This window comes from Colobus angolensis, unplaced genomic scaffold (genome assembly GCF_000951035.1).
Source record: "Colobus angolensis palliatus isolate OR3802 unplaced genomic scaffold, Cang.pa_1.0 Scaffold568, whole genome shotgun sequence".
In the NCBI taxonomy this organism is placed as follows: domain Eukaryota; kingdom Metazoa; phylum Chordata; class Mammalia; order Primates; family Cercopithecidae; genus Colobus; species Colobus angolensis.
In genome coordinates this window covers 652,458-665,620 of record NW_012119243.1, presented here as the reverse complement: position 1 = coordinate 665,620, position 13,163 = coordinate 652,458, and the positions used below count along the sequence as shown (strand labels likewise).

Genomic DNA, 13,163 nt, shown 5'->3' with positions numbered 1-13,163 from the left:
ACGTCTGACCTGTCGCAGGTCACAATTATAGGGCACATATCTTATTTTCTGAGAGAAGCAGGGATTTTATTCTTTTTTTAAAAAATTGTTTCACTTATTTTCTCCCTTTCATTTCCCTCTACTTCGTTCTCTTTTAAATCTTTCACATGTTTTCATTCATTACTTGCTTCCTGCCTTCCTTCCTTGAACAAGACCAGGTGCTTAGTTTTGAAATCTCATTCAAAATGGTGCCACGTCATCTGCCACGACCAAGAATCCAGAGGTGCTGTCATATTTCTCCTTGCCAGCGTGGATCTCCTCCGAGCCCCGCCCTCCCTCCTCACCTGCTCCTGGGGAAACCACACCGAGGCCGCCAACACCAGTTCTGGCCTGGGGCTCCCTCCTACACTGCCTTGGCCCCTTCCCCCTCTCCCGGGGACCGCTCCGCCCCTCCCGGATCCCGGCCGGCGGAGCGCATTTATTTGCATATTTCTACCTTTGTTCCCTGACAGCGGCCAATCAGCGCGCGGGGCGAGACGAAGGGGCTGGGCGGGGCTACGGCTCGGGCTCCGATTCAGCTGCGGCGGCCGCAGGTTCCAGAGCTGGTCCGAACCGCCGCGCGCGACCCGCGTATTGCAGCCCCCAGGCCCCGGCCCCGGTCCCCCACCCACGTCCGCGCTGCTGCCCCTCCTGGGCCAGGCCCCAAAGGCAAGGACAAAGCGGCTGTCCGGGAACCTCTGCGGGAGTCGAATTTACGTGCAGCTGCCGGCAACCACAGGTTCCAAGATGGTTTGCGGGGGCTTCGCATGTTCCAAGAACTGCCTGTGCGCCCTCAACCTGCTTTACACCGTGAGTATCCCCAGTTCGTTCCTGCCCGCTTGGGGGTTTTGCACCTGCTTGGGCGCTCTTTGGCTTCCCTGTCTGGCCAACGACTCACTCGTTGCATCCCGCGCCCCCTTCCCGGCTTCCCACGCTCTGCGCGTACCCGGCCTCACCATCCGTCCCCGCCGGGGACCAGGCGCCGGCGCTTGTCGCAATCTTCCTTTCGTTCATTGTGAAGCCGCCGTCTTTCAGGCTCGCTGGCCGCCTCTCTGCCACATTGCTCCACCCTGCCCCCTCACCCACCGCCTTGTTTTTCAAACATTTAACCGGACCTCCCCGCTTTCCCACCCCAACCCTTCTGCCGCTCGCTTCTGGCATCCAAACGCATCTGGGCCAGGCGTGGAGGCGCGAGAGCGGTCCGGGCTTGCGGACAGTTTTGCAGAATGGCGTGGCCTGAAACTGATGAGGCGGCATATGGCTGGTGTGCCTCTGGGTTAGCTCTGGATTTTAATTGAGGCCACTGAGTAGGTTCACAGGATGTCCGCCGCTTCCGAAGTTTGTTTCGTGCTCGCAGTAAAGGGATGTCTTTTTGTTATTGTCAGTTTTGCTCGTACATGGTGCTTTTTCTGCGTGTCTTGTCCATGATCTATAATATCCTAACTCCATTTTAAACCAAGTCCTCCAGGAAATAAGCGAGCCCCCACCCAAGTCGTTTCTTTCCCTGCTAACCAGCTTGGGCCTCTTAGTTTTAACGCTGCAGGCTATCTTTGTGATTTTTTGAGGCGCAATTCTGGGTGAACAGAAGGATGGGCAGGACAGATCGACGTTTATTGAATGCCTATCACGTCCCAGGTTTTACGTACACAATGTTCGTTCATCATGCTGCCAACCTTCAGAGGGAATGGGGCATTGTCTACATTTTATACATAAGGTAAACGACCAAAAAGGTTTTAATAAGTTTATATAGCTGATAGTTGACGAGTCAGGAGTGGAACCTAGGCTGTGGAATCCAGATCTTTCCACAGGCTGCCTCTACCAGGCGGAAGAAACTTCCTCTTCTGTCATCATCCCTCCATTGTAGTCTAGCTCCCTTCTATAAATATACCTGGCGCTTTGCAGCACCCACCCTGAAAACGAACCCAGCACCCGTGCATTAACAGAGAGCTAGGCCATCTGTGCAAGCTTAGATTACATCCTTGGAATAGAGAGGCTGCCTTGTGGTCACCAACAGGAGAAGGAGGTTGGGTCATTTTACCATTACTCTTCCTTTGTATGTGAACATGATTGCAAGCTTTGAAGGCAAGACAGAAACAGGCATTGAGTATACTTTTATGGCTAGTTAGTAAGAATATAGTCAACATGGCCATTAATAGTAGACTTGGGGGAAAAAATCTTAGAACACCTGGTGATACAGTTAGTTCCTTGGAGACACATGTCAAGTTTCAGATCAAAATTCATCTGTATCAACCTGAGGCATGCTTATCACCGTAGCTGTTTATTAAGTAAATGCTGACCAGTTCTCTAGTTTTTTTGTTTGTTTGTTTTTGTTTTTTTTTAAAAATCAATGTGAATGGCCTGCTTAGAACTTTAAATTCCTTATTTTGTGCCCTGAGTTCTGTTTTTTTTTTCTGCCAATGATTTAGTCGTCTGTTTGCCAGACACTTAATCTTGCAGTGTCTGCTTACACAGAGTGGAATGTCTACTTTGCATACTTACTTGACTGAAGGGTCTATATAAATTAATGTGTAATATTTTTTAGAAAGGCAAGTTATTTAAAAATGAAGTTCCACTGTTTTCTAGACTTACCATTTTTAGTTGTATTTAGAGTATATCAGGAAAGTGAGGCAAAAGAAAGGTGATTCTAAAGGGACATATTAAGACTATTTAATATCTATTCTAAATCATTGACCTTCAAAGTGTGTATTCTATTGGTTTTAATAGCTGCGCAGTAAAACTTAATGAATTGGAAATTCACAGGACAATAAAAATGGCTAGCCCTTTTAAATCATAGACTTTTTAGACAAAGGTACATTTTTTGAAATGAATTAGTGATTATTTGGTTCTTTTACATTGTAAATAGGCTTAAATAAATGTAGCAGTTTAAAGTGGAGGCAAGTGACAGGTAAGGTGGATCAAGTCTTAGATAGATGCTGAAAATGTGCTATGGCCATTATTTAGCTTCTATTTCTCCCCTGATCTCTTTCTCAACATTTTAAGATGAAAAAAATGTGAGGCAGTTGGGGATGGTTTGAGCATGAAGATTTGGGAGACATTTCTTTATAAGTCATGAATAGAAACACTCTTTGTAGGTTTTAATCCCACCCTGGTCACTGTCTCTAAAATGTGCTCAACACTACAGGATTACATTTGAGGTCATTTCTAAAAGTGTTGGTTAAACCAGGATTGCATACGGGATCAGCAGGTGCAAAAACCATGGCTGCCTGAAGCATCATCACTGCTGTGTTGAAGCATTTTCTCGAGGAACTTAGGACTCTATCAGCTGAACCAGCTGAACTGTCTGCATGCTCTGGTAGCTTGCTAATGAGCCTGAGATTCGTGCCACGTTCATGGTCAGCTCAGAAAGCATGTCACTAAAAACAAGTTGCAAGTCCCAAACAAGGAAATGTGATCACTAGGCAGAATGTTTTTTTTTTTTTAAGATGGGGTCTGCTCTGTTGCCCAGGCTGGAGTGCACTAGCATGATCTTGGCTCATTGCAACCTCTGCCTTCTGGGTTCAAGCGATTCTCCTGCCTCAGCCTCCTGAGTAACTGGGATTATAGGCGTGCACCACCATGTCTAGCTAATTTTTTGATTATTAGTAGAGACAGGCTTTCACAATGTTGACCAGGCTGGTGTTGAACTCCTGACCTCAGGTGATCCACCTGCCTTGGCCTCCCAAAGTGCTGGGATTACAGGCGTGAGCCACAGCGCCCAGCTGGCAGAATGTTAGCAATTGATTTTTGTTGTTGTTCATGACTTGATTATTTTAGTTAATAGGATCGCCAGTACTGGGCAAACTTAAATTAGTGTAGTATGTGTTAACAATTTGTAAATATAGAAGAAAAGGGGGAAGCTACATTCCCGAATTCACCTTCAGGGGATTCTAAGAGAATGACTTGCCTCAGAACTTCCTGCATTTAAAGAAACTTTCAGTTTCTTCATTCAACAAATGCTTGAGTGCCTACTGTGTGCCAGGCACTATTCTCAGTTTGGAAATACAGCAGCAAACCAAACAGGGCTTAAAAATCAATATGCTTTTATGAAGCCTCGTTTTTATTTACTCCCTTTTCTACACGTTTTCAGGAGTTGTATTCAGTCAATAAACATTTGCCTACTGTGTGCACTCTTTTGAGAACAGTGGGAAATAAATACCTATAAAGGCAAATGCACTCTGAAGACAGGATCTAGATGAGAGATATGGAGTGGGAAAATTAAATGGCGTATAAGGAATATACTGACTTTAGGCACCATAAAATTTAGGAATGTGGGAGATATTTGTGGGTTAGAGAAGTAGGGGGAATAAAGGAGGTGTGATTGAATCAAGGAAATGTAGAAATAGTGTGTGGGTCTTTTTGATACCATTTAGGATATACATAAAAATGAAAACTATTTGGGAAAATGACTTAATTTTAATAGTTTATAGGAATATTTTAGGCCTAAAAGAGTTTGACAAATAGTGAAAAAACTTTTGAAAATTATGCTTCGCAATTTGTGGGAAATTTTAGAAAATATGAAATAAATTTTGTATGAAAATATGTAATATTTTGAAGCTTTGTAATATGTCTCCTTGTGCTTCTTAACCAGAGAAGAAAGCTCTATTGAAAACACCCAACCAGAAAAAAGGTAGCTGACTTTGTTAAATAGAACCAAACTGAAAAATATGACCAAGCGTCTATTTACTGGGACTTTTTAAGAGTTGCCCTGCCAGTTTTAAAATCAGGAGGGAAATTTCAGAAGTTTCTGTTTTGTTTCTCCTGTGTGTGTTCATTCTTCTAACATCTGTCCATGTTTGTTTCTTTCTCTTTATCATGATGCTTTTTCCTTATACTTTTGGTTGTTTTGAGAAAAATTCTCATGCAGCATAAAAATTATACCGAATTACATTATTTCGAAAACACATTAATTTATATTTTTATCATCTCTGAAATTGGGATGCATTTTATTGTTTTTATTTTTATTTTTGAGATGGAGTTTTGCTCTTGTTGCCCAGGCTGGAGTGCAGTGGTGCAATCTCGGCTCACTTCAACCTCCACCTCCTGGATCCCAGCGATTCTCCTGCCTCAGCCTCCCGAGTAGCTGGGATTACAGGTGCCCGCCACCATGTCCAGCTTATTTTTTCTATTTTTAGTGGAGACAGAGTTTCGCCATGTTGGCCAGGCTGGTCTCGAACTCCTGACCTCAGGTGATCCCCCCGCCTCGGCCTCCCAAAGTGCTGGGATTATAGGCATGAGTCATTGCTCCCAGCCTGGGATGCATTTTATGGCAGATAAAGTGTGCCGTATCTATTAGATAAAAAATTATGACTATACAATTTATGGGAAGAAAATTCTGTTTTTTTTAATCTGTTAGATAAAAAAATATGTCCATACAAATTATGGGAAGAAAGATCACTGGATTAATGAAGAAAACTGAAACTTTTCCAACTCTATTACTAGACAAACAGCTTACTTTGAGTTTCAGTTTCTTCATGTATAAATTGGTGATGATATTTTTCAGTCTTCCCTCATGAAGCTGTGTACGGATAAAATCAAAAGATAGTATATAAATGCTTTAGATGTATAATAGAAATAAAATTAAGTTGTTACAGCTTCAGGTGGAAAAAGTTGAATTTTGCTGAATTTATAGACTTGGCTGTTTCTTTCCAGCTAGTCTTCACAGGTAAAACTTGCATAAAGAAAACGCATACAATGTTTTGTTTCTTTTAGCCTATGGTGATCAAGATTAAATGCAGAAGCACAGCTAAATATTTTAAAGCATGAAAGTTAGCATTAGGTTAAAAAGTGGTAATATTAAGTAGGAATTACTTTTATTTATCCACTGTAGAATCGGATATTTCTTGTAATATCCTTTTTTTCCCCATTCTTGGCCAACTTTTCAAACATGTCTGTGGCTTTCCTCTACCCTTTCTCTTGAACAAATATACTTCCTGTAAAATTGTATTATAATTGTAACTGGTTGGGGTTATTTGTGAGTCTAATGTAAGTATAAGATGTGCCCAAGTTATTTTCTTTCTGTTCTTTATTGTAATCATGAATATTAATTGAGCATCAGTAGCAGTGAATGAAACCCCAATGGCTTGCCTTCATGGAGTTTACATTTATGGGGCAGACAGATGATAAGTAAGTAAATTATGTATCATATTAGAAGGGAAATAAGTGCTATGGAGAAAAATAAAGCAGAGAGCAAAGGGAACGATGGGTGGGGCAGTGGAGTGGATGTGGGAGGATGAGTACACAGCTTCACATGTGGTGGTCACGCTTGGCCTGCATAGAAAGAAAACAGTGTTAAGAAAGGTGTTAAACTGTTCTTGCATTGCTATAAAGAAATACCTGAGCTGGGCGCGGTGGCTCAAGCCTGTAATCCCAGCACTTTGGGAGGCTGAGACGGGCGGATCACTAGGTCAGGAGATCAAGACCATCCTGGCTAACACAGTGAAACCCCGTCTCTACTAAAAAATACAAAAAACGAGCCGGGCGAGGTGGCGGGCGTCTGTAGTCCCAGCTACTCGGGAGGCTGAGGCAGGAGAATGGCGTAAACCCGGGAGGCAGGGCTTTCAGTGAGCTGAGATCCGGCCACTGCACTCCAGCCTGGGCAACAGAGCGAGACTCCGTCTCAAAAAAAAAAAAAACAAACAAACAAAAAAACAAAACGAAATACCTGAGACTGGATAAAGAAAAGAACTTTAATTGGCTCGTGGTTCTGCAGGAAACATAGTGCTGGCATCTACTTCTGATGAGGGCCCCAGGAAGCTTACAATAATGGCGGAAGGGGAATGGAAGCCTCTGTGTCACATGGGGAGAGTGAGGGGGAGGTGCCAGACACTTTTCAAACACTTTTAAACAACCGGATCTCACGTGAACTCAGAGGAAGAGTTCACTTATCACTGAGGGGATGGTGCCAAACCATTCATGGGGGATCCACCCCTACGAATCACCTCCCACCAGGCCCTACCTCCAACATTGGGGATTACATTTCAACATGAGATTTAGAGGAGACAAATATCCAAACTGTATCAAAAGGCTTAAAGGAGATGAAGAACAGTTATCTGGGAAAAGTGTTTCAGGTAGAGGAAATGGTCTTTGAAAAGATCCTGATGGAAGAATATTTCTACTTCCTTTTTTTTTCTTTCTTTTTTTTTTTTTTTGACATAGGGTATTGCTCTGTTACGCAGTGGCATGATCTCAGGTCACTGCCGGAGAGCTGTCTCCTGGGCTCAAGTGATCCTCCCACATCAGCCTACTGAGTATCTGGGACTACAGGCATGTGCCACCATGCCTGGCTAATTTTAAAAACTATTTTGTAGAGACAGGGTCTGTGTTGTCCGGGCTAGCGTTGAACACCTGGCCTCAAGCAATCCTCCCACCTTGACCTCCCAAAGTGCTTGGATTACAGGTGTGAGCAACTGTGCCTGGCCAGGAGGAGTATTGCTGGTTTATGCAAGGGACAGATGAGTCAAATATGAGTGTGACAGAGCAAGCAGGCAGTGCAGTGTAGGAAATGAGGTCAGAGAAGTAATGGGTGGACCCAGGAGAGCACTATAGGGACATGAGCTTTTATACCAAGTGAAATAGGGAGCCAATGGTGTGTTTAGGCTTGAGGGCTGATATAGTCTGATTTTTATATAAAAGGCTATATGACTCGAGTTAAGAATAGATTATAGATGGCACAGGTGGGAGCATTGAGACTAGTTACAAGGCTATTGCTATAATTTGCGCATGAGATGATGGAGGCTTGGATTAGTATGGTGGCAACAAAATTAAAAGAAATAGATTCTGAGACTGTTTTGGAGGTAGGGCGACCTAATTTACTGAAAGAGACAAGTCACAGATTACTTATGATTTGTGGCTCAAGGAACTGGCAGGATAGATTTGCCATTAACTAGGATGGAGAAGATGGTAGGTGGAGCAGGCTTTGGGATGAATTAGAGGATTCAGTATTAGATGCGATGCCAAAGAAACCCAAGTGGAAATGTCAGGTAGCACTTATAGTAACCACACTGTCATTCAGGGGAGAGGACTTTCTGGAGATTTAAGTTCAGGGAGCCATTTAAAGAGTTGGGACTGGATGAAATCAACAAGTTTGTGAGAGTAGATAGAGAAGGGCAGTGGTCCATGGATTGAAGCAGTGCCATTCATACATCAAGAGATGCAGGAGATGAGGAACATTCAGCAAGGGAGCCTGAAAAGGACTGGCCAGTCAGGTAGGAGGAAAATTGCAGAGAGATTGGTATCTCAGAAGTCAAGTGCAAACCCTTTCACGGAGATGGGGACCAAGAGTTGGTTCCTGAATTTGTCAGTGAAGAAGTCATTGAAAAGAGCAATTACCGTTTTATTTTTCTTATAATCCTCTGAACAATAAAGGCCATGTCCCAGTCATTCTGGCTTTCCTGCATGCCCGCCACAGCCCTGGCATGTGGTTGGCATTTAGTTAATTGAATGCAGGAATCAGTACAGGGTTCTTCTACCCATACTTCATTTCTTGACTCCCAGAAATGCTCCAAAGAAGGAAGTGATAGGGTGGGGTTGGAACTTTGTTGGCAGCTGTGGAAGTCACCTCAACTAGTTACCCTTGGAAAGTGACAAGTGGAGGTCCCTTACTTTCAGTTAGCTTTATATAATTTCCATATACTTTGTATTTTTTGTTTAGTAAGTATAAAAGCAATGGCATCTTAGAGAACCATAATGAAGAAAAATATTTGCAAGAGCACTTCAGGCTTTCTGTGTCATTTGAAGAATGTTCATAAAGCAGTCAAAGAACTGAGGTTTTGGCTTCAACGCTCAATGTCTGGCTATTTAGCAAAATCTAGATTATTTATAGAGTTTTCACATTTCCATCCAGATGTTTGGCACCGTAGAAACACATGCTTGATCTTTTCGGAATTGCTCTTTAGTTTTCCACAGTAAGCAGAAGTTCAGAAGAGAGTTCAGTATTCACACGTAATTCCTCATTGTGAGTATTGAGGCATATTGAGGAAGATAGTCTGGGGCTTTGTTTTCTTTTTTTAGGGGCAAGGTCTCACTCTGTCACCAAGGCTGGAGTGCAGTGTGTGATGATAGCTTACTGCAGCGTTGAACCCCTGGCTCAAGCAGTCCTCTCACCTTCTCCCCTTCTGAGTAGCTAGAACTACAGGCATACTCTACCCTACCCAGCTAATTAAAAAAATTTTTTTTGTAGAGATAGGTCTTGCTATGTTGCCCAGGCTGGTCTTGAACTCCTGACCTCAAGCAATCCTCTTGCATTGGCTTCCCAAAGTACTGAGATTACAGATGTGAGCCATTGAACCTGGCTACCTTTGTTTTCTTTACATGTCTATGGATGCCATATTACGTTTTGTTGGTAGAGTCCTTCTGTATCTTACCGCTGTTTTAAATTTGCTTGCCTTCCACTACCGTCATAACTTCTCTCTTGCTTTAGTGCTAACAAAACATTTTTGAATAATTTACAACATCTAATCTGGCTTTTTCAAATGTTTTAAATTCTTTCATCCTCAAAGCAATTCACTTACCTCGGAAGAATTTTGATACTCAAAAAAAAAGATAGTTTTCACAATATTAAAATCTGCCTTTTCATCTTGTTTTTGAAATGTGGTGGATATTTGATGAAAGATTGAAGGTTACGTAGACAGAGAATAATATGGAACATCATTAGACTGACTTTCTTCCCCTCCAAATATTTTATAGATTGGAGAATTAGCATTTCCTTGTCCTGAAAGGGTAATGAGCAATATCATATGCTCTTTCATTCAACAGCATGTTTTGAGCACCTCTTCTGCTTCACGGTCTTAGCCAGGTGCTAAGAATATAAGATAACTTGGGCCTTGATTGTCTGGCGCTTAAAGTGTAGAAGACCCATCAGAAGAATTCCAAGGATGGCTGGGAGGAGGAATGGTGGCTAATGAATAACCTCGGGCGATAATCCAGGCCCTTCACATCTTGGGATTTGTCAGCCTTGGAGTATGGACTTTATCTCGAGATCAGAAACAAAGGACAGCCAGCGTAGAAGTGACGTGATCTGATTGGCTTTAAAACAAAGACCACAATGTTAGGAATAGAGTTTAGCCCAAAGTAATAGAAACCCAGCTATCACTGCTTAAAATGGTAAGGTTTATTATTTTCATGGAAAAAGAAGTCAAGACCCAGGTAACCCAGGGCATGTGCACAATTCAAGCATATTGTCATGGGCCCAGTCTCTGTCAACTTTCCTGCCCAACTGTCCTTGGCATGCCACCAAATTACATACAAAACTCTAGGTGCCATGAATTGTTCCATGCTAGGCAGAAGATGGTCTAAAATGTCTTTCCTTGTAAAGCTTTGTCTTTTGGGGGAAACAGATCTATTGAAATATTGACACATTAAGGTGAATATACTTAAAGTGTAGCATTTGGTAAGTTTTGGCATATGTATACACCTGTGAACCCATGACCACATTCAAGACCCCTGAAAATCTCCTCATCCTTCTTTGAAATCCCTTTTTCCCACCCCTAAACCCCCCTCCTAGTCTGCAGGCAACCACGGACCTGCTCAGTGGTAAAACTTACATTGGTGTTAAATTTAGTAACGCCAAGGAGGGTGTTTGTAGAAAAAAGATGGGACATTCCTCTGGCTCATTGATTCCATTCTTCTTTAATGGCAGACTAAGAAGCTTTCGGGATGTCTTTTCAGCTAAAAGGGAGTGCTCATGGTTTTAAAAACTTATTGACAAGGTGAGAATTTAGATTTGGGGTTGGTAAGGAAGGTGGTCTCAATGGTGAAGGTAAATAGGGTCAGTGCAAATTTTCAGGTATTAAAAAATTGTGATAAACACAAGGTGAAGCTTGTATTAATCAGGATACTTCATGGGTTATAGATGTTCTTGAAACAGTCATATTGGCTCATATAACTGGGACATCCAATAGTTGGGTCATAAGGTTTTGCGGGATCAAGGGACTCAGAAGTCGCTCGCCCCTTTCATCTGCTTTTCAGCGTAGCTTGCCTCTGCTTGGTTTCTTTTGGGGGCTAGATCTTTCCCTGTACATGATGGCCACTGGCAGAATCAATGTTGTCCTTATAGCTTGCTAGGTCAGACGAACCTGTTGTTTTTTCCTTTCAATATTCCTTTACCGATCTTACAGGACGCACCTATTGACCCTGTTGGCTTATGGACCCATCCCTTGGATCAATCACTGTCGATAGAAGGATGGGCAACCATGATTGATTGGTAGGCCAGAATTTTGTGTGTCTGCTGCTGCTGATGGTCAGAGGGGCCAGTCATTAAGGGTCATACTGGAAATATATGTGTTAGGTTGCAAAAACAACACATGTCTAAGACAGAGGTCATTCTTCTTCTGGGCAGCAACTTTCCCAGTTCTTCTATTCTTAATTCTAGCGTTTCCTAGCAATTTCTTCATCATCTGCAAGGCTTAGTATAGTGGTTTAACATTTCAACACCTGTATATACTGGATTATAAAGAACATTATGCATATATCTTTCTTTGTTCTTTATTTTTATTTTTATTTATTTATTTTTTTGAGGCAGAGTCTCGTTCTGTTGCCAGGCTGGAATACAGTGGCGCGATCTCAGCTCACTGCAATCTCTGCCTGCCAGGTTCAAGTGATTTTCCTGTTTCAGCCTCCTGAGTAGCTGGGATTACAGGCATGCGCCACCATGCCCGGCTAATTTTTTTTTTCTTTTCGTATTTTTAGTAGAGACAAGGTTTCACAATGCTGGCCAGGCTGGTTTCGAACTACGGACCTCGTGATCTGCCCGCCTCGGCCTCCCAAAGTGCTGGGATTAAAGGTGCGAGTCACCGCGACTGGTTCTCTTTGTTCTTTAATACCATTATTGTATATATCAATCCGAAAGATACATAAACACTTGTTGCTAGAGTGATCTCAAATATATTAAGTTTCTTAATTCCAAGCAAAATTTCTTGTTCTTCTATTCTAGGCAACACACAGTGTGCTTTTCTGCTTGTATGTGAATGTACGTGTATGTGACAAAATTTCTGAATCAGATAAAAGTAAAAAAGCACAAAATGAATAAGCTTAACATTTTGTAGTTAACTAATGGAAAGGTCATATGAGTGGAGGGCATTACTGGTGCTTAAAACATCACTGTGTGACCAAATCTCATAGGAAGTAAATTAAAGAAATGCTATTCAAATACCTGTTGATATGCCTATAAAGCAGGAACTACAGTTTCTTATGCATTATAATATCGTCTTTAATATTACATCTCAGTGTAAAAAATTTCTTAAATATATTCCTAGGCACTATTATGCAGTTCTATAGGGAGAAAAAAAGTCACATTAGTCCTCACCTATAAAATGAAAGGAACAGATTAGGATCTCTAGCCAGGTACTTCAGTGCCGTGGTGTCCTCTCTCTCTCTCTTTTTTGTTTTTGTTTTGAGACAAGGTCTTGCTGTGTTGCTCAGGCTGGTCTCCAAACTCCTGAGCTCAAGTGATCCTGCCTCAGCCTCCCAAAGTGCTAGGATTATAGATGTGAACCACTACACCCCACCTGTGCTGTGGTGTTCTGTGTTTGTGCTGTGAGCACTGGCTAAAAATTTCTTTCTTTCTTTTTGAGACAAGATCTAGCTCTGTTGCCCAGGCTGGAGTGCAGTGGCATGAACACAGCTCCCTGCAACCTTGACCTCCTGGGCTGAAGCTATCCTGAGTCAGTCTCCCAAGTAGCTGGGACCACAGTTGGTTGCCGCTGCACCTGGCTAATTTTTTTATTCTTTTGGTAGAGACAAGGTCTCGCCATGTTTCCTAGGTTGGTTTCAGACTACCTGGGTTCAAGCAATCCTCCTTCCCTGGCATCCCAAAGTGCTAGGGTTACAGGAATGAGCCACTGTGCCTGGCCTGGCTGAGAATTTCTGTTCCTTGCTGTAGCACCTTCCTGTTCATTCACTTTCATCAGACTCTATTCACATGTACACTTGTAGTTTTGCCATTGCCACTTTCTCTTGGGGTTTACTTGAGGAAGAAATGCTAGGTTTTTTTTTTTTTTTGAGACGGAGTCTTGCTCTGTCGCCCAGGCTGGAGTGCAGTGGCCGGATCTCAGCTCACTGCAAGCTCCGCCTCCCGAGTTCACTCCATTCTCCTGCCTCAGCCTCCCGAGTAGCTGGGACCACAGGCGCCGGCCACCTCGCTCGGCTAA

General features: G+C 42.7%; 1 protein-coding gene across 2 annotated transcripts in view; it reads left to right on the top strand.

Moving 5' to 3' along the window:
* The first annotated feature begins 317 nt into the window (after positions 1 to 317).
* The window catches only part of TSPAN13 (tetraspanin 13), a 31,604-nt gene continuing 18,758 nt past the window's right edge, over positions 318 to 13,163 (top strand). For both annotated transcript variants that reach the window (XM_011961738.1, XM_011961739.1), the window contains exon 1: positions 318 to 828. In XM_011961738.1, coding sequence (XP_011817128.1) covers positions 766 to 828 — 63 coding nt within the window. In that variant the 5' untranslated portion in view covers positions 318 to 765. The remainder of the gene's footprint in view (positions 829 to 13,163) is intronic.